Source organism: Homarus americanus, unplaced genomic scaffold (assembly GCF_018991925.1).
Source record: "Homarus americanus isolate GMGI-L3 unplaced genomic scaffold, GMGI_Hamer_2.0 scaffold53233, whole genome shotgun sequence".
Lineage (NCBI taxonomy): Eukaryota > Metazoa > Arthropoda > Malacostraca > Decapoda > Nephropidae > Homarus > Homarus americanus.
This window is the reverse complement of record NW_024751660.1, coordinates 4013362-4035576: the sequence shown is the minus strand read 5'-3', so window position 1 is coordinate 4035576 and position 22215 is coordinate 4013362. Positions and strand designations below refer to the sequence as shown.

At 46.0% G+C, this 22215-nt stretch overlaps 1 protein-coding gene across 4 annotated transcripts in view; it reads left to right on the top strand.

The window, feature by feature from the left end:
- The first annotated feature begins 206 nt into the window (after positions 1–206).
- The window catches only part of LOC121854813 (neural-cadherin-like), a 60102-nt gene continuing 38093 nt past the window's right edge, over positions 207–22215 (top strand). For 2 of the 4 annotated variants that reach the window (XM_042349610.1, XM_042349611.1), the window contains exon 1: positions 209–489. In XM_042349610.1, coding sequence (XP_042205544.1) covers positions 447–489 — 43 coding nt within the window. In that variant the 5' untranslated portion in view covers positions 209–446. Of the gene's footprint in view, positions 490–22215 lie in introns of all 4 variants that reach the window. The other 2 variants (XM_042349613.1, XM_042349612.1) reach the window with 2 other exon arrangements.

Genomic DNA, 22215 nt, shown 5'->3' with positions numbered 1-22215 from the left:
GACACGGCGGAAAAAAGTTGTGGTTGGAGGAATATTTAGTGTGTGTGTGTGTGTGTGTGTGTGTGTGTGTGTGTGTGTGTGTGGTGGAGTATTATGTGGTGTGGTGGTCATGTTGCTGGTGATTATTTCCCATGTGTGGCTACGTAATGCCTTGTACTGTATAAGCTTATCCACAGCAGTCAGCATGTGTGCACTGCCGGGGAAGGCTGCATCCCGTAGTGAACCAACTGTGAAGCAAGTGTACTCATTGACGGAGACGAAAACTAGACTCCTGAGTTTGTGTGATGGGCAGTAAGGTGAAGTGAGAGAACAATACTTTGAAGTGAGTGAGTGAAGTGAGGTATAGTGTGTGGCCGTTACTGTCATCAGACGAGGGTGGAGGTGAACCGTAGCGAGAGTGAGGGTAGGAGGAGGCCTCACCTCCCTGCTGCTGCTACTCGACCATCATGAACGAAATACTCAGAATCATCACCAACAGCACGCTCCTAGGTGAGTCTCTCTCTCTTTCCCTCACCCACCCCTCCCTTCCCTGCTGGGTGAGTCTTCCTTACCTACCCGCCCCTCACCCACCCGCCCCTCACCCACCCGCCCCTCACCCACCCGCCCCTCACCCACAAGGAGAATATTGGACAGCAGTAAGAATCAGCACCACAGCATAACTGCCACACTGGACACACTCACACAGCATGTATACCACCTCTACAGTACCCCATTATCCTGAGGTGAGGAAAACAAATGTATTAATTATTGTACTTTATGTAATGGCGCGCACCTGTAAAACCGCTCTCTGTCTTGGATGTGGGGAAACTCAAAGTATATATTTAGTAATTTTCTTGGATATCCTCACTCAAGCCATCCACAACATGTCCGGGGTGGAGGTGTTGTTTCAGTGATGTGTTTTTGACAGCACCGCCTCGCCCGTCGGTGTTTACGTGAAGGTGATCAGCGTGGTGGCCCAGACGGTAGTGGTGGTGTGGCGAGTAGGCTGTGCTCTGTGGCTGGGCAGGAGAAGACTTGAGAAATAGTTTATTCTTTATCCTGTCACTTATGTTCTTACTCAGGATTTGTTTATTTTCGGTGATATTTTTTGTCTTGTGTTCAGCTGTACTGTTGTCTTGTGTGTGTTTGTATGTAGTGTTTTGACTCGTGTTCGCAGGATAAAGATTAAGATAAGGTATTTTAAAATGACTGTGCATCTCTAAAACTCCTCAGACACTACGGGTTATGGACAAATTGTTTCACTTCACACGTCAAAACATTTCCCATTTTTCTCAGCCGTGGATATATCGTATTAGTGAGAGTCCACACTTTTTAGGAGGTGTCTTGTGTGGCTGTAAAAAGCTGGTGACACAGAACACACCGTCCTCCCTGGGTTGCAGGTCTCTTATGGAAGTAAAAAATAATATATGTTCTACTCGCCTCACCTCGCCTTGCTGACCCTGGCTTTCTTTACGACCCCGCCATAGAATGTAGGGTAAATATAGTTCCCCCGCCTGTCTGTGTCTGTCTGGCTATCCTCTACATAATTCTATCTCTTTCAATATCTTGGCGTATCAACGTGAAATTTATTCCTCAACTCTGCACCAAATTCAACCATCAGCGTTTTCCAGGTTGGCTTACCAGTTATGATCCAGGTAGAGGTAGAGTGTTTGACGGGGACTTATTTCTTCACCTTATGTCCTGATCTACTGGTGTGTGTGTGTGTGTGTGTGTGTGTGTGTGTGTGTGTGTGTGTGTGTGTGTGTGTGTGTGTGTTGTGTTGTGTGTGTGTGTGTGTGTGTGTGTGTGTGTGTGTGTGTGTGTGTGAAGTATATAATACAATGTAAGTTAAAACAGACGAAAAGTGTTGCAGTAATTCTTGTGTTGAGATCAGAGTGTGAGGAGCTTCACACTTTTAATTGCTAATGCTTTAATTACGCGGATAATTAGAAGCAGCTGTCTCTCACTGCTCTTAAACCTCGCGTCAACTGTCGGCTCCTTGAGGGTGTGGTAGACGTATTCCTGCAATGATTATATCTACAACCATTACCACACAAACATACTGTAGAAATATATTGTTTATGTTTGTTCATTGTTATAGATAATGTGTGTACAGATATCTGGTGTTGGGTGACTCAGGGCTGTGTATTCATGAAGTAGGAGGGGGGGGAGGTAGAGGGAGGATACACCTAGACTGGCCCGGAAGCTCTCCACCGTCAGCTCACGTCATTGTACAGGCCGCCACGCCTCACAAATAACATGGTACTGTATAACATTAACACTGGGGTGCAGGAGGTCATCTCGCCTGGGACACACCGCTAAATGAAAAGAAGCGGAGAGAGTAATGGCGTGTTGGGGAGGTGTTTGTGTGTCTGTCTGTCTCTGTCTGTCTGTCTGTCTGTCTGTCTGTCTCATAAGAGAGACACCGCTGCGGATTATTCAAGAGGATACATTTCCATGGCTGCGGGAAGAGAACTTAAACCCGAGGGAGTCATAATTCTTGTACTACAGCGAGAACAAACAACTCAGACAGACAGACATTTTCTTACAGGTTGTTTAAGAGAGGAGTGAGGCCATTTACAACATTTATATTCAAATTCCCGGGCGGTGTGTGTGTGTAGCATCATGCATGTATTTGTAGTTAACGAAAAATTGCAACATCTAACTTACTTTTCCCATTCGTGTTTGATGGTAACTCTTAGAGCAATTGACAGACGTATGGGGTAATATTTCAACATTTCAAAAAAATTTCGATTTGTTTTTAATTTTATAGTTTTATAGATTTTTTTTTATGAAGATTTTTTTTTTGGGGGGAGGGGTGGGGGTGTTCACTCGACACATGTACCTGAGGAAAAAAATCAGGAAACAGTAATGGAGGCGATTATAAGTTGGACAGGTTGACAGGTGTGTTTGTGTTGTTGTTTTTTAGTGTTAGTGCTGTGCAAAGTTTAGATGGTGTGGTGGTAGTGGGAGGAAGCTGGGGAGTGTGTGGTGGTGGGAGGGGGGAGAGAGGTTGTGTCGGGGGGTGAGGCGCTAGTAACAGGTGATAGGGGGGTGGTTGTATACTGGTCTGGTGAGATGAGGTAAATATTATTGGAGTCAACAGAGGTGTACATAATGGTAAGTGGTCTGTGTGTGTGTGTGTGTGTGTGTGTGTGTGTGTACAGGTGAGGAGAGGTGTGAGGACTAGATGGCTGCAAAAAGGTAAAATAAAAATGGACCAAAGTGCACACCTTGAGGAAAAACTTGTGAATGAGATCATAAAAGTGGAAAAATGTTTTAACGGAGGAGTGAGGCGGTGAGGGGCGGGCGGTGGCGGTGCTAGAGAAAGGGAGTAATGTTGTGCGATAATGAACTGTTTTACTTTTTCTCTCACCAGGTGTGGAGGCATATACCATCACGTGTATAGTAATGGACCTTTAAAACAATATACCAGTTTACTGTAATTGATCCCTGAGTTAATATAATGGTTTAAATGGGTAATAATATGACCTTGATAAGAAATATATAACCTCTTCTGTTGTGTTGTTATTGGTAGTGGTGATCTGAACACGTACAGGAGGAAGGGGAAGAGGGAAGGTTTTATATCGTGAATTAAAGTGAATGTTGGGGTTTTTAATTAAATGAAATATGGCGGTGTTCTGAGATGCTCCCAGCTAATTGATGAGAGGGAGTGTGAATATTAGAGAGGTGTGTGTGTGTGAAGGGGGGGGGGGATGATGTAACACAGTTAACAGAATTGAATGGAGGAGAAATACACACGTCTGCAAGTATAAGTATATTCGCCCGAAGAGAGAGAGAGAGAGCACAATCAAAACAATACGAGCATTATACCACGCCCTATCTCTGGATTAACCCGCCTTACACCCTCTTCTATAGCTGGACGGGAAGTCGTATTGTGAAGTCAGAGATGTACACGTGAAGTCAGAGAGATACATTACATCTAGAAAACGCTTTGGTGGATAAGAACGACCCTCTAGTTAGAAGTCAGGATGAAGGGGGTGACGACGCGGTGGTAAAGTCCCTCGTTAATGATCAGTAAGGGATGTGTGGCAGGTCAGTCGAGGGGTGGAAGTTAGGTAGTCAAGTTCGGCTCATTACTGACACACGACGGGTGAGTTTTGTTTACACTACACACTCAGTACTAGTGTGTGTCTGTGTGTTGTAGGTGATAGGAAGAGGTGACGTGGAGATAGGAGACCTTGGGATAGTTTTCCTCACGGTTCGGAATTCATTTTAATCTCGGGCAATAAATTTTAAGACCCTCCCCCCTCCTCTCCTCTAAAAAAAATGTTTCCAAAAGAGAGTTTTATGCCTCGTGAAAAAAAAAGTTTTATTACGAATGATAAGACGAAAACTGTCCCATAACGAGTCGAATAAGTGTTATAGATTATAGATATAAGTCTTATTGGTCGCCATAAGCCTTTATCTTCTCAAACTTTACGACCGACGACGTGGCTTTGGTGATTTCAGTCAAGTCAGTCAAGGGCCCCATCATCCTATCTGAGGGTTGGCGAGTACGACCCCCCCCCCCCACTCCAATCATTTCAGTGTCTCGGGCAAATTACTCCATAATTAGATAGATAATTATGCTTGAGGAATTTACTAAGTGTGAGGTAGAGGGTGAGGAGGGAGGAGAGGTAGTGAGGTGATTTGGGTGCTGTGTGTGAGAGGCTGACCTGACATAGTGAGGCTGACCTGACACAGTGAGGCTGACCTGACACAGTGAGGCTGACCTGACACAGTGAACGTAAAGTGAGCTGACCTGGCCTACAGTGAGGAGGAGCTGACGTTTGTTGAAATAACTGACAAAATATAGCGCATTACTTTCTAACCCAGCTGACCCTAACACGAGAGAGATATTGTGTTATATGACCTGTGTGTGTGTGTGTGTGTGTGTGTGTGTGTGTGTGTGTGTGTGTGTGTGTGTGTGTGTGTGTGTGTGTGTGTGTGTGTGTGTGTGTGTGTGTGTGTGTGTGTGTGTGTGTGTGTGTGTGTGTGTGTGTGTGTGTGTGTGTGTGTGTGTGTGTGTGTGTGTGTGTGTGTGTGTGTGTGTGTGTGCACTGCTCTCTCTCCCCAAGTGTGTTATGTCACCTCGGTTTACGTTCCTCCCCTGTTGTCTTAGTTAACTCTTGAGATATACTGCGGAGGAGAGAGAGACTTGTGTACCATCAGTGAAATTGAAAAAAAACGTTCCCCGGAATTGTAGTAATGTGCGTGTGTGTGTGTGTGTGTGTGTGTGTGTGTGTGTGTGATGATGATGATAATAATAATAATAATTATTAACGGTTTATTGAAAGAACTTGTGTGTGTGTGTGTGTTACTGCGTCTCCTGAATGACACTCAGCAGAAGCCCAGTGAGTTACGACTTAACTTAGCTGGAATAGCCTCAGTCTTCACCACTCAGACTCTTAAAAAGATTCCTACATTAAATTTTTTCTCGTAAGTGAGGTTAAGAGAATGTATCTGTTTACGACACATTCTCATTGCAGTTTGGGATGGATCTTTATATTGATGACTTGGATCACTTCCCAAATATGTCGTTAAAGGGATTATTAAATTACTGACCTTTGGAAGAATAAACTTGGGATTTGTTGTGTTTGAAGAACTTAATTATACGGATATTGACTGAAGCCCTGGATTAACTAACTGATGTTTTGCGTCAGCTCTCGTCGGTAAACATCTAAAATTATTTAAATTTGTCGAGTAAAATTACATGTGCGAGCCCTGAATGTGTCGTGTTATGTGAAGGTAACTGCTGCCTGTAATACCTCTCTTAAATTATTCACTTCCTATTGGACAGTGTTAACATTACTTTAACCAATTTAACTTAACACTAGACTTTTTCACATGAACTACCATGATGTTTGTTAATGATTGTTACAAGTTTATAGTCCTTAATTGAATCATTATTTTGTCCGTCTATACAATGTGAAATACTGGACGATATATTTTGATACATTTTATTATTTAAAGTTATGACCTGTGACCCAACATAAAAGCCAGTGTGATTAAAGTTATTACGCTATGGTTTACGTTGCGTTAGGATTGCTGTACTTAGATTAGGTTATGATGAGTTAGGTTAGGTTAGAGTGAGTTAATGAAGTTAGTTTAGGTTGGGTTGGGTTAGGATGAGTTACGTTAGGTTGGGTTAAGTTGGGTTAGGATTAGTTAGGTTATGGTGAGTTAATTAGGTTGTGTTACTGCGATTTGAGATTGTTACTCGTTTTAATTATTTATGATGAAGAGAGAAGTGGCCGCTGCTCCAGTAAAGGAAAAACCATTAAGGAACTGAAGCTCTTGTTAGTTGAGAAGATCCAGTAAGTATTGGTAAACTTTGGCTCAGTCCAGCTCCCATCTGTGAGTAATGTCGGATTTTAGCAGGAACGAGCCAGAGTTGGGTCATGGCCATTGGTTCTTTCTTTTAAAATTAGTCTCGGTTCATTTACGGGTTGGGTCATGGCCATTGGTTCTTTCTTGTCAAATTAATCTCTTCACTTACGGGCTGTTGTTTACGTGAGGGAGAGGAGACAGCGGCCACGTCACCTCCTCACAAGACAGATCTTCATGTCTGCGGTAGTGAGCCTCTAATATGGCTAATTTAAACTGAGAGTAATATTACGTTATTTATTTCGTTATAAGTTGATGAATAATCCCACTTTTTAACACTACAGTTTATACCTTGGTCAGGTTAGGTTAGGTGAGAATTTGGTTGAAAGTGAGGCAAGGGAGCATCTCACCTCACACGTAGAGATTGCCTTGCCCCCCCCTTTCTCTCTCCCTCCCTCCCTACCTACCCCCTTCTCTCTCCCCCCTACCCCCCTCCTCTCTCCCCCTATCCCCCTCCTCTCTCCACCCTACCCCCCGCTCCTCCGCCACTGACCTTTTTATCTCAATTTTTGCCTAAAGGTGGATGCTGGTAGCGGTGTTGAGGCCAGAGGTGGCGTTGGTGGCCGCTCTCATAGTGATGGCCACACACACACACACACACACACACACACACAGATCGCTTGTGAAATTCCTTATATAATGTTGACTTGAATGCAACGAGTTAGTGGTATTAAAAACATATATATTCAGGTGTCGGCAGTCATTGTTGTCCAGCCATATCTCTCGTGAGCTTTGTGTTTGGTCTCACCTGCGTCAGATAGCTCTTTGAATGCCCTTTCTGACTGACTGATTGACTGAGGGAGAGAGAGAGAGAGTTTTCCAGCTGGTTATTTCTTCGTTGTCTACAGCCTACTCGACCCTACAACCATCTCCACTACCCACAACACTTTCCTCTTATCACCACTTGAACAAAATCTGACACGTTAAAATTTTATGAAGGAGTAATGGGGTAAATGTGTATATGGTCCCGTGTTGTGTTATTGTCTGTGTGTTGTTTGTGTACAGTCTAGGTGAGGGAGAGAGGAAGGGTTCACCTGCCACCACGAGTAGTCCGTCACCCTCCAGACTAGAGTTATGGTCCTCCAGTTTTAAGGTTTTACTTCTCGAGTCTCTCACGTAGAAGGACTTGGGCACAGGGAGGGAGAGAATTATAATATTTTCTCCCCAAGTAAACTTTATATTTACCATCTCATTTTTATTCCTTGTTATGCCCAGGTTAGGTTAGGTTAGGTTAGGTATATTTCTTGGGTTTTGTTTCAGGTTTTGCCTACAATTTTGTTACGGCTCTCTGCCGCTGATACTTCCCTTCACAAAGCTTTCCTGGGAATATAATGTCTCCTGTATGTTTATGTCGTCACGTGGAGGAGGTTAAAGGTCACAGGTGAGGTGGAGGAGTGTAAGTAGATGTTAATGCTAATATATCATTCCTTTGTGTTTAATGGATAGTGTGTGTGGTGCTCTCTCTCTCTCTATATCTCTCTCTCTCTCTCTCTCTCTCTCTCTCTCTCTCTCTCATATTTATACACAAATTGGAAGTGATATATAAGTTTTAGAGCATAAGTCAGCGGAGACGAAGGCTGACATGCGCAAGGTAATAGTAGCGGCGTGAAATTACCCTACTGGAGAGAGAGAGAGACGAGTAGATGGAGCAGGGGCCTGATGCTCCTGCTGGGGGGGATGGGAGGAACCAGGTGAAGGTGTGGCTGCAGAGGACGTCTTACAGTGCCTATTGCTGGTGTTGTGGGTTATCTCTCAGTGGGTTATAGGCGGGGTGGGTCGTGCTCTCGAAGTGGTATGGGCTCGGTAAGGTGGGTTATGGTCGGGTTGGGGGTGACGCTGTGTTTGAGTTCCGTATATTTTGTCGTTTCCTTCGTCGCCGCTGCAGTAGCTTCTTATTAATGGTGCCACACAATTCTGGCTCCTACCTGGGTGCCCTGTGGCTTACTGTTATGCTTCATGGGAGAGGAATATACCACACTAGGCCCCCTACTGAGGGAGGTTCTCATACATGTTGTTTACAGTAGCAGGAACAAGAGGAGGACGGCTGGTGTAGTGAAGAATAAGCACCTTGTAACTGCACAACTTTAGACATTTACAGAAGGTTTAATTGCCCTGTCTTTCTCCCACGTGTTGATTGGTTCTGTTGTTTCGGCTTTTGGTTAGACTTGAATGTTCGTGAGTGGAGCGGCTGTAGGTCCCTGTAGGAGAGTCAAAGATGGCCCGACCGTTCCTAGTGATCTGCTCCGCGGTTATCGATACTTACCCCGTGTGGTGCTTTAAGTGGTAGTAAGAGTTTGCCTGCAGTGATAATAATAAAAGCCTCGGGTTATTCCACTCGCAAAATTTTTCTCATTGAGTTTATAAATGAATTGGTTTAGATGCGGTCTCAAATGTCTTAGTTGAGGCGATGTGAGGTTGGGTTAGGTTAGGTTAGTTTAGATTAGATTTAAGAGAAAAGAAAACTCCGTAACCTTTAAAAACCGTGGGCCGTGGTGGTGTACATTACCCCTCAGGGTCGTTGGCTGACACCGTGCATTAACCCCTCTCTCTCTGGCCTCGTGCAAGAAATAACATGTAATTAGTTCGGTACACATTATGAATACATTTTTTTTTTTTAAACTTCGAGACATTTTGAGTTTAAAAGTTGAATATTTTTATTGGGACGGAGTTAACAAGTTTGTAATTTATGTTGGTTATCGCGAGTTTGTGTTTAGACTGTGTGTTTTATGTTTGAATTTTGTGGTGATCTTGAGGTTATTAATATAAAAGACTTGGTACGTTAACCCTTTGAGGACGATGATTTAACCCTTTGATGAATGTGACTTAACACTTTGACTAACTTGACAAGGACGTCTCCCTCCCTGCGGCACTAGTTATCAAGGACGACCTCCCTGCGGCACTAGTTATCAAGGACGCCCTCCTGCGCAGCACTAGTTACTGGCGACGACTCCCTGCGGCACTTCAGTTATCATGACGCTCTCCTCAAGTAAGCAATTCAGTTATCAAGGGCGTTCCCTCCCTGCGGCATTCAGTTATCAAGGACGTCTCCTCCTGCGTACTCAGTTATCGGGCGCGACGACCTCCCTGCGTTCAGGCTATCGGGCGACGTCTCCCTCCCGCAGCACTAGTTATCAAGGGCGCCTCCTCCTGCGGCACTCAGTTCGACGTCTCCTCCTGCGGCACTAGTTATCAAGACGTCTCCCCCTGCGGCACTAGTTATCAAGGACGTCTTCCCTTCTTCAGTAGTTATCAAGGACGTCTTCCTCCCTGCGGCACTAGTTATCAAGGACGTCTTCCCTTCTTCAGTAGTTATCAAGGACGTCTTCCCTTCTTCAGTAGTTATCAAGGACGTCTTCCTCCTTCCTTCAGTAGGTGTCTGGGTAGGACCTTACCACCAGCCCCGCCGCCGTTGTTGTGTTAGCATAAGGTTCGGTTAGCAATGGATGTAAATTGAGATTTTCGGGATAGATTAAATTTGCATAAGGGACGTTGGTGAGCTCAGGGTAGGATCAGGGAAGATCAGGGAAGGTCAGTCTCCTTCCCTCCTTCCCCTCTCTCCCCCTCACCTCACCCTCTTCCCCCCCTCTCTCTCTCAGTACCATAGTATCTTTACAGTAACACCCTCATCCTCTCGCCACCTTCTTTAGCCACTATTTGTATGCTAACCTGGCAACACTGTCCTCTTGTTGTGCTCTTATCAGTAAACTCTCTAATACAGACGTCTTTGTTTTCTTTATTTTCGTGTAAAGTTTAGGAAGGTTCGCTGGAGTTTCTTTCCCCCCCCCTCCACCCACTCCACCCCACCCCACCCACCCCTATTCCTAGTTCATTCCCTACCCACGCCGCCCACCCCCCTACCCACTGGCTCAGGGACGCCGAGGTCACTTGTTTTTTTTTCCCTTCCAGTCTTGTCAACGTTATTAAAGTTATCAGCCTCATCTGGAGGAGTTATATCCAGGTTGTACACACACACACACACACACACACAGTTACGTCCTTTGTGTTCGCTTTTAAGATTTTTTTTACGTAAATAATTATATTTTATAAAGTGCCATGAGAACTTTTTTCGTCCAGGTGGTGATTTACAGTTTTTTTTGCGTATTATGAACCTTATCTTAATTTTACTGCGTGATCGTTGTCGGTAATTACTCTGAGATAAAGTTTGTTGTGTGTTTACTGCTGTGACCAATACAGGTTCTAATCGTCTATACGTGGCAGCCTTACTGACGTGTTGTTTGGTCAGTAGGAACCCTTGGTGGGCTAGGGTTTAATAATAGGTGTTGGCCGCGTCAGAGACATTTGTCGCCCCTCACCGACCTCCTCTCCTTCCTGGCACCTGTGTTCACTAACGTCGGATCAGGTGAGTGGAGGTCGTCTCTGGTGAGTTGTTAAGCTTAGACGTTGTGTTGTAGAGGTTGTGGGGGTGGACCAGCAGCTGACACGGTGAAGGGTAACTCACGGTTGATATGTGTTAGTGAGGGTCAGTTAGTGCCGCCTTCTAGTGATCAGATAATAATTAGCTCATTTGCCAAACTGTCTGTAGTTTCCTGTTATAACACACAAGAGGGGGGGGGGGCACTGAAACAACGCGAGAGTTTAACACGTGTTGTACGAGCAGCAGCCGAGATTCTCCGCTGTAACAAGATGTGATGGTGGGCGGGAGGCCGCCAACTGTTGTAAAACTGGTTTAATGACTGCGACGCTTGTGACCAACTTGATTTTTTTTTTAAGTTTTCCTCGAGACTGACACTGCAGAGGGCGTCGTCTTGTAGCCTTTGGTTTCCCCAGATCCCAGTTGTGTACAGTTAGTTCTGGAAGCGACACCCTGGTTGATGGTCAGCGGCCCGGGTTCGACTCTCTCCGTCCTCCATCCATGGGGTGAAGGTCACGCTGAAGAAAAATGTAATTGAATCAAGAATATTGCCCGCCAGGCAGACATTGTGAGGAGAGGGAAGGGAAGACACACAAAAACCAGCGTCAGTATATACAGTATATCACAGGTCGAGACTCACAGGTCGAGACTCACAGGTCGAGACTCACGACAAGGTTATGAAGTTTGTTGTACCGAACTTCTGGACACCACACACCTGTCCTGTCCTGCGGTGTACCTTGTAGTGACACACACACACACACACGCTCACTAATGCACCCTCGCCCTGTGACACCCAGAACCACTCATTTGTACTCATTTCAGAAGTAAAAATCGACAAAGAATTACACCTAAGACCACGAGAATGTGACAACGCTGACGTGAAGGAATGTGTCGTTGTCTTACCGCTCCCTCACCTCCCCCTCCTTCACCCTTCCTCACCACACCTCCCCCATGGTTGGTGGTGTTGGGGTGGTGGTGTGGTAGGCAAGACTAGTGTTGTCTCCCACCCGTTACCTCAATTGCCTCACTGCCTATCCTCCCCTCACTTCCTCTCTTCCCCTCGACTCAGAAACGCTCAAACATTTCCTCTAACCGCAGGGCTCGTGATGGATTTTGTGGCCTGAATTACGGTCAATCAGCCGGACGTGTAATAAAGTCGAGGTGTACAGCTCGGGCGGTTCGGATATATATTTTTAGGGTACATTTTTTTTTTTTTTTGCTTTTTTCTAGTAGTGTGTAGAGCACGATGGGAGGTGTGTGTGTGGGAGTGTGTGTGTGTGTGTGTGTGTGTGTGTCCGTGTGTGTGTCCGTGTGTGTCCGTGTGCGTATTACCCCTGCCATCACTCTACATAGTCCCCAGCCGTCAGTTGATGGCGTGACCCAAGACGTACACACTAAGACGGTGACAGGTATAGCTCTCCTCCGGGAAAACATCTGGGCATTGGAAGGAAAATATGCATTCCGGCCTCATCTCTTGTCATCAGTTCCATCTCTCGCGCCCTATTTCATTCCTCCCATCGTTTCTTCTCTTATTTCCACTCCTCTCCTCCCCACCTCTCTCCTCCCCATCTTCTTCCTCCATCATCTCTTTATCGAGGACCAGTCAAGTGAAAAGTTTTACAAAATGAATATCTAGATGTCATAAGCCAAGATGCGGGAGCGGGCCAGAGGGTGGGATGTGGGGGAGTCTGGTGATGCGTTTGGTTGGTTGGGAGTGACTGTGGGTAGAGATCTTACTGGTCGTGAGGGAGGCAGGCAGGGGATTGGTTGGTGGTGGTGGGAGAGGGATCAAGTGATTGGCAGCGTGGTCGTTTAGGAGGTAATATCCTTAATGTGAACACAGACTTGTGGAAGGACATATTGATGGTGATGGCCGCCCGCCTTGTGTGTGTCTGAGGGCCGGGGGTCGGGAGGGTAATGTGACCAATTTCGTCAGGAGAAAATAAGTACGTTGTCACTTGAGCAAGACGCCCCCTGGTGACGGCGAGAGATAATGGAGGTTTATACTGGGCAGTTTGTCACCATCTAATAAGTGGGTGACTGTAGCAGGTGTTTTGAGAATATGCGGAGGATATTTCTCTCTCTCTCTCTCTCTCTCTCTCTCTCTCTCTCTCTCTCTCTCTCTCTCTCTCTCATATATGATGTCCAAGTGCTCACCCCACTTAAAGAAACGTACATGTGTGTGTGTGTGTGCGTGCGTGTGTGTCCCGTAGGTTTAAATAGGACCACTTGGGCTTCGTCCCCGAGAGAGCCAAGACATGGTAGGCACCAGGTGGGGCGTTTGTGTAAGTCACGAGGAAAAACCCTAAGAGCTTCATGTGTTGTGGTGAGGATAAAGCCATGGCGTGTTGTGTAGTATTACTAGACGAGACGATCTTGTGGCTAATACGGGTGTCGCATGTAATGAGTTGTGCCGTCACCCCTATCACCACCACGACAACCACCACTACCATTACCATCATCACTAATACTACCACCACCACTACCCCTACCACCACCCCTACCACTAATTACCCCTACCACCACCAATTCCTACCACCACCACCTCCCTACCACCACCACTCCCTACCACCACCACTCCTGGTTAATTACCTCCTCATCTTTACTAACTCACCACTATCACTACCTCTACTCACCACTAACCATCACCACCTTTACCACCACCACTATCACCCTACACACCACCACCCCCCCCACCACCACCACCATCGCTATTATCCATCTTTTTTACTGAACTTAATACTATTCCAACTCCCGACAAATTTCCTAATAAATATTGAAGAAACATTTTTTATTACCTTAAGTTACTTTAAAGGGAATTATATTATTTTCTTGGAGGTGATCAATAAGTTAAGGCTATAGGTGTAGTGATAATAGTGAGGAAGGAAACTGTATATTGTAAGATTTCTGCTCTGGTGTACATCATCTATATAACCCGGATTTGGGTGATAAACAAGTGTTATTATGAGTTAAATCCGGAGTTTATCGTTGGTCTGGGTTATTATTGAGTGTGTGGGTGTAAGTCGGGTGTGTGGTGTGAGTGGTGGTGTAAGTCGGGTGTGTGGCGTGAGTGGTGGTGTAAGTCAGGTGGTGAGTGGTGGTGTAAGTCAGGTGTGTGGTGAGTGGTGGGTGTAAGTCGGGTGTGTGGCGTGAGTGGTGGTGTAAGTCAGGTGTGGGCGTGAGTGTTGGAGTAGCCTGCTCTTAGAGTGTGTATTGGCGTCGAGAATTATAAAGGGGTGAGGGGTCTTGTAAGTCATTGTGATGTTTACAATCTCTCCTGGACCGCCAATTGAACCAGTGAGGAAAAGAAGCTGGAATTCTTAATATTATAGATTTGGGAGAGAAATACCAGTGGCTGAGACGTATTAAGCCTGGCGTGTCGGTTATATTGACTGACCCAAAGGAAAGATAAATACAAAGGTTATTCTATTTACTGAGCATTTGTGGGTGTTGGAGTGAGGGAAGGTTTTGGCCGTGTCTTTATCTTTGTTACTTTGCTGTTTACTATTACCTGGTGTGACTGACAGACACAGTAGTATTTTTTAGAAGCTGAAAATACTCGGTGTTGTGTCAGAAAAATGACTCTGTGTACATATAATTAGAGATGGCGAGATTGAACTGTAGGTATAGGAGGGCCCAGTGGAAGGTAGAGACTGGGGTGGATGAGTGACTCCTGAGAGATATGGTTTGGGAAAAGAGGAGGTGGAGGAAGAACAGGGAAGGAGGTGGAGGAAGAACAGGGAAGGAGGTGGAAGAAGAACAGGGAAGGAGGTGGTGGAAGAACAGGAAGAGGTGGAGGAAGAACAGGGAAGGAGATGGAAGAAGAACAGGGAAGGAGGTGGAGGAACAGGAAGAGGTGGAGGAACAGGAAGAGGTGGAGGAAGAACAGGGAGAGAACTGTCAATAACTCTTAGGTGTTGTGGCGCCAGATTTCAGTATCAAACCACTGTCGGGGTGAGTGTGTGGCGTGTTGGTTGGTAGTGAAATCGGGCGCCACAACACCTAAGACTATTCGCGATTCTACCTTCTGACTACTGATTCCTAACTCCTGACTACTGATTCCTAACTCCTGACTACTGATTCCTAACTCCTGACTACTGATTCCTAACTCCTGACTACTGTTTCCTGATAACTGACTTCTGACTACTGATTCCTGACTACTTATTCCTGATTCCTGATCACTAATTCCTGACTACTTATGTTCTGTAAATATTGTAAAGGTGAACACAAACACCAATCTTTACCCTAAGGTACATCAGCGTGGTCTGGTAAAAACATTTTGTCATTATCCGTTTCTTCAATATTAACCGTAAGTGTAGTTTTAACCCGTTTTATTTTTCAAGGTTTATTTCTGACCGTGGAATTCAATTTTACTTTAAGCCGTAATGATAATGGGAATTAAAAAAAACAGTAATATTATGGCATTTGTTATTCTTTGCGGTGGTTTAATTTTGTAACCCAACTGAGAATTATATTGTGGCGATAATGGCGCAACAGACCGGCCAGTAGCGGCGCCTGTACCACACTTTTCTTGTCACCCACAAAAGTTCTCCCGAGTGAGTGTGTGAGAGCCAGTCATGAGTGTGTGAGAGCCAGTCATGAGTGTGTGTGTGAGAGCCAGTCATGAGTGTGTGTGTGTGAGCCAGTCATGAGTGTGTGAGAGCCAGTCATGAGTGTGTGAGAGCCATTCAGTCAAGATTTCTATTCACAGAGTCGCTGACGCAGCTAAAAAGTATAAATTACAGGTTTGAGAAGGAAGTTGACGAGGCACCAGCACCGTGATTTTCAGACTGGTGATATCAATGGTGGTGTAATGCATAAAACATGTGAGGGGGGGGGGCGACCACACCAGCTGCCGTGCCCCGGGACCATACCTCCAGTACACCAGCCCAGGGTGTTATGATGACTGTGTACGACCCGCCTCACCATACTGTCGCTGAAGTCATTGGACACAAGACACAATTAAACAACGGGGAGAACTGGTGTAAAAGAACGAAGCTTTACGGAAATGTTGAAATATTAGTTGTAGGAGAGGGACGGTGGCTCAGAATTTTCATTATTATTCTCTTTAATGACAGAGCTTATGGTCTACTCCTCCAACACTACACCAACACCCTTCCTCCAACACTGCACCAACACCATCCCTCTTGGCAGATTAATCAAGTAACAGTTTATGGAGCGATACGTTTCCAGTTATCGTCACCCAAGTGGTGTAACAAATGGAGGAAATTCCTGAAATTCGTAGATAAAGAATAAAACTCGATGTGTCTTGAGTTGATTTATGAGTGTGTTGAGTGTGTGCGTTGTGTGTGTGTTGAGTGTGTGGTGTTTATCTCGTGGACAGGAAGACCCGCTTGGTCTACTGACGGTGGTGTATGTGACCAGGTGAGGCCCAGAGTCACACGTGTGTTCGGTGGTGCTATGTTAGAGGACAGTTTTAACCACCATTATTTGTTTATACATCTTGATGGTTGAGTATAAGAAGTAGAATTCATCTTACGTTTCCTCAGTGACTGTGTCTTGCCTGTAGACAGAAATAGTGTACGCTAGGAGTCTTCTGTTCTGTGAGGTACTTTGTATATTAGGTAGGTTATCATCAAGAGGGTTCCATTAATGTCTCAACGTGGGACGAATCTGAGTCTGATATCTTATTACAGTTATCTGGGATCTTTTTATGACCTTTATTGAGTGACCAGGATGTTATATGAGCCACGTTCATGTTAACACGTCAAGGTTAATCTGGTTTCATCGCTTGAGTCGTGGCGGTAATGTCGTGGTTCACACCTTCTGTCACCACCTAAACACCTGAGTTACTGTGGTGGTGCACGCCGGCCTCTCAGAGTCTATACTATTACCACTGTCTCTCTCTTTACAGCCCCTTCCCCTCTCCTCCTGAACCACCAACACCCGAGAGATTTAGACTAGTGAACCCGAAGCACTAGACTGATACATTATTCTGTCCATAAAGGCTTCGGATTCATGATTCTGAATCTCGGGATTCGTGGTTCAGGGGGAGAGGTGAACAGACTTCAGTAGTTGACTGTACATTGTACCTTTGCCTGGTCACCGTTGTCCCCTCATCAGGTATAGGTGATAATCTGTTGCTTTGCCGACGACATGCGTGCACGCGAGGGCTTTATTAATGTGTATGGTAACTAACCTAATTATATACTTATTACCTGTAGCTTTTAATTATACAGTACCTACCTGTCCTTTTTACCTGCCTGTGTTAATGAGTTCTTACTGTGAAGGTGTTGGGCACAGCGGGGTGGAGTCCATAAGTGAAGGGATGGGGTGTGGAGTGGTCTTGGGGGTGTGGAGTGGTCTTGGGGGTGTGGAGTGGTCTTTGGGGGGTGTGGGGGGTCTGGGGGTGTGGAGTGGTCTTGGGGTGTGGAGTGGGGGGGGTGTGGAGGGTCTTGGTGGGTCTTGGGGGCGGAGTGGTCTTGGGGCGTGGAGTGGTCTTGGGGGTGGAGTGGTCTTGGGGCGTGGAGGTCTTGGGGTGTGGAGGATCTTGGGGGGTGGAGTGGTCTTGGGGGTGTGTGTGGAGTGATCTGGGGGTGGAGGATCTGAGGGTGTGGAGTGATCTGGGGTGGAGTGGTCTTGGGGGAGTGGAGTGGTCCATACCTTCCCTGCTAGTAATGCACTCATGGTCAGGTCATTACACTCCTCACATAAGGTACCAACTCTCTTGATTGTGAGTAAAGTTGTATGAGAGTTAATGACGGGAAGGGAAGACATTATACTGTATAATCAAGTACATTTGATTTCCCAGAGGAGCCCAGGTGAGAGGTATAGACGTCATGCTCCAGGCTGTGTGGAGGAGGGAAGTGGTGGTCGTTGGCTGTGTGGAGGGAAGTGGTGGTCCTTGGCTGTGTGGAGGAGGGAAGTGGTGGTCCTTGGCTGTGTGGAGGAGGGAAGTGGTGGTCCTTGGCTGTTTGGAGGAGGAGGTAGTGGTAGGTAACACTCAGTCAAGGGAGATGGACCAATTAATACAGTAAACGCCTCGCTCCCTGTTGATTGTGTCACCGCTGAGGGCGACCGCCAGGGCCTCCTCGGCTCAACGTTGAAGCTCTGGGATTTATCAATGTAACGCCGGCCGTCCTCACCACCGGCCGCCCTCACCACCGGCCGCCCTCACCACCGGCCGCCCTCACCACCGGCCGTCCTCACCACCGGCCGTCCTCACCACCGGCCGCCCTCACCACCACACCTGCATCATCATTTTTGTATCTTGTATAATTGTTTGGCATCATATTTGGAGTGTTTTATTTTGTGATTTTTTTTCTTCATAAGAGAGAGAGAGAGAGAGTGTGAGTACACAACGAAGTGAGCGTGTTTTCGGGTAGATGCGAGTGTATTTAACGTCTAAGCCGCCCACCACCACCCACTCTGCCACCCGCCCCGCACCACCACAACTCAGCCTCTTAGCACCATTGTTGTTGTCTCTCGTATTCATATTGATGAGAACTTGACTCGTTTCAGGCGTGGCAAATTGTCTTTCTTGTGCTGAGAGGGAACGTACCGGTGGGTGTGGGAACATACTGGTGGGTGTGGGGGCGTATCGGTGGGTGTGAGAACGTATCGGTGGGTGTGGGGACGTACCGGTGGGTGTGGGGACGTACCGGTGGGTGTGAGAACGTATCGGTGGGTGTGGGGACGTACCGGTGGGTGTGAGAACGTATCGGTGGGTGCAGGTTCCCATCGGTGGGTGTGATATCGGTGTGTGAGAACGTATCGGCGGGTGTGGGACGATCGGTGGGTGTGGACGTACCGGTGGGTGTGAGAACGTACCGTGTGGATCACCGGTGGGTGGAGAAACGTATCGGTGGGTGTGAGAACGACGTGTGAAGAACGTACGGTGGGTGTGAGAACGTATCGGTGTGGGGACGTATCGGTGGTGTGTGGGGACATACCGGTGGGTGGGGGACGCGGGGTACTTGGTCGACTGGGAATAGAATGAACGTGCGTTTTTTTTTCTCCTACCAGACTCCTCCTACCTTCTTACTAGCTTTCTGCATAATGGAAGACTCGTTTAGTTTATATACGTAAAAAAAAAAAAAAAACTGCGTGTGGTATATTATATAAAGGGGTTGAATAGGTCGTTTGTGTGTGTGTATTCTCAGAGGCAGTAACATGTGTTAATTCCCTTCCTCGCTTAACATGACACTCATTATGGTGATAAATGACCCTGGTTCCATAGGGACTGTTCTATCAAAAGCGTTTAGTCAATAAGGTTGAAGAACACGTAGAGAATGTTTTGGGGTAAAATAAGGCTCTAAGTGTACCTTCCTACCTCTTTCTTTTCTTCCTCCTCCTCCTCTTCTTCCTCCCTGCCTCTTCCCTCCTCCCCTCCACCACCTCAACTCCTCGTTCTAACAGTCTTTAAAATTATCAAATATCTCTTCTCTCTCTTAGCCATTACTGCGGATGATTTGACGACGAACATATTTAGATTATTTCAGTGTCTCTTCATATCTCTTCACCTGACATTGTTTCATGGGGTGTTGGTGACCTCGAGTGACTCTGACTGACGTTTATTGTGAATTTAAAAAGAAAGAAAAAGAGAAGCAATCTCACCTGCTTCAGTACCGTGGGAGAGTTACCTGGTGGTGGGGCTAAGTGTTAATTGTTGTTTGGCTTACCTCTTTATTGCCTGCTAAAGCTAGTTGAGACTCACTGTTGCCTGCTAAAGCTTCCTGCTGGTTGAGACTCATCACCTGCTGAAGTTTCCTGCTGGTTGAGACTCATCACCTGCTGAAGTTTCCTGCTGGTTGAGACTCATCACCTGCTGAAGTTTCCTGCTGGTTGAGACTCGTTTCCTGCTGAAGCTTCCTACTGGTTGAGACTCCCAATAGACGTCAAGCGAGGGTCTCTCCCCGACATCTTAATGCCGCTCGTGATGCATAAATTCCCGAAGGAGTTGAGGTGGAATGTGAGAGCGAAAGAGAGAGTCAGATGTGTTGGAATGGTGGCGGGCAATTACTGGTTATTGGGTAATGGGCGGAGAGACCACCACCACCACCTCTCCTCCTCCTCCCTCGCTGATCGACACACGCACACCTTCCCTCATTTGTTAATCGTTTGTTTTCGTGGACCAGTGGGCGAAGAATGGCAGAGTACTTATGTTAGTGAAACAACATGCAGTGTGTGTGTTTCTCCTTAGGTATATGCAAATTGCTTATGGTCCTGAAGCCCTATGTGTGGTAGGATGGTCTCGGGGCCCTACACCACCGCTCAGGGCTCCCAACACACCGCAGGGTCTTCCAACACCCCCTAGAGACCTTCACCACCCCTCAGGGCCCCACCACCACCACCCTTCAGGGCCCCCCACCACCCCTCAGTACCCCCCACCATCCCTCGGCACCACAAAAACCTAATCGGGAATAGAGATACATAAAGGACCCGCTCTCCTTCCTTCTCGGCTTTATTACGTACTTACACACACACACACACACACACACAGGAGCCAACATACTCCCCAATGTCTTGCCTCCAGGGAGTCGCACATCACCCGGTTTATCGCCCTCAACTTATCGACAGACTATCCCCTAATGGCCACAGGCATAAACAATGGTGAAGGTGCACACTGTCAAGTAGTTATTAGCATAAAGTGATCAGAATCCCATTAAAGAAGGTTGGGGGAGGGGTCACGTGGCCTGCCAGGAAACACTTTTGCTGCGGGCGAGAAAATGTTTAGTAATTTATTTTATTTTTTATCTTGCCAATATACACACGTTTAACCCCTCCTCCTCCCTACCTCCCCCTTCACTATTTTATCTCCTCTCTCCACTCCTTCCTTCACTCTCAACCCCCTTTCCCTTAAAGGTGTTCTCTAGCCCTTTGCTTCTATTTTTCATGACTAATTTGAGTTTAACGCGGAATTTAAATGTGTGTTTTGTTTGTGTGTGTGTGTGCGTGTGTGCGTGCGTGCGTGCGTGCGTGCGTGTGTGCGCGTGCGCGTGCGCTGCGCGTGCGTGTGTGTGTGTGTGTGTTTGTGTGTGTGTGTGCGTGTGTCGCGCGTGTGTGTGTGTGTGTGTGTGTGTGTGTGTGTGTGTGTGTGTGAAACAGTTAACAGGGAGACTATTAATATAAAGATCTTTAATGAAACTCGTTTTATAAACATTACACAAGCAATATCCGCAACTCTGTCTAAATTGACTTTTTTTTCAATTATTTCTATACTTTTTGATAATTAACTCCATAAATTCAGTGGATGATAAAAAAATTCACAAGGTTTGGTATGAGGATATAACCTGTTGTATTGTGATATAACTTCCTGTGTTGTATTAGTGTTGTGTTGTAGTTGTGTTGTATTAGTGTTGTAGTTACGTTGTAGTTGTGTTGTAGTTGTGTTGTATTAGTGTTGTGTTGTATTAGTGTTGTGTTGTCTTTGTGGTGTATTTTATTAGTGTTGTGTTGTATTAGTGTTGTATTGTATTAGCGTTGTGTTGTATTAGTGTTGTGTTGTAGTTATGTTGTAGTTATGTTGTAGTTGTGTATTAGTGTTGTGTTGTAGTTGTGTTGTATTGTGGTTGTGTTGTATTAGTGTTGTGTTGTATTAGTGTTGTGTTGTAGTTATGTTGTAGTTGTGTTGTATTAGTGTTGTGTTGTATTAGTGTTGTGTTGTCTTTGTGGTGTATTTTATTAGTGTTGTGTTGTATTAGTGTTGTATTGTATTAGCGTTGTGTTGTATTAGTGTTGTGTTGTAGTTGTAATAGCAGTCTGACGTTGGCCAGGCAAGTGGAAAATTGTATTGTGAACATTAGCTGGGGTCCTTGTTGAACCTTCACTTGAAAGTAATTAGTTGCGGTAGTTTTTAGCCTGAAACAATAAAAGTGGGGGAGAAAATAAGATTTATGTTCTAATTATGAGTAGTTAATGGCGCTACACAGTATATGGAGAGGGTGTTAATGGCGCTACACAGTATATGGAGAGGGTGTTAATGGCGCTACACAGTATATGGAGAGGGTGTTATTGGCGCTACACAGTATATGGAGAGGGTGTTATTGGCGCTACACAGTATATGGAGAGGGTGTTAATGGCGCTACACAGTTATGGAGAGGGTGTTATTGGGCTCACAGTATATGGAGAGGGTGTTATTGGCGCTACAGTATATGGAGAGGTGTTATTGGCGCTACAGTATATGAGAGGGTGTTAGCCGCTACACAGTATATGGAGAGGGTGTTATTGGCGCTACACAGTATATGGAGAGGTGTTATTGGCTGGAAGGGTGTTATTGGCGCTACAGTATATGGAGAGGGTGTTAATGGCGCTACACAGTATATGGAGAGGGTGTTATTGGCGCTACACAGTATATGGAAGTGTTATTGGCGCTACAGTATATGGAGGGTGTTATTGGCGCTACAGTATATGGAGAGGGTGTTATTGGCGCTACACAGTATATGGAGAGGGTGTTAATGGCGCTACACAGTATATGGAGGTGTTAATGGCGCTACACAGTATATGGAGAGGGT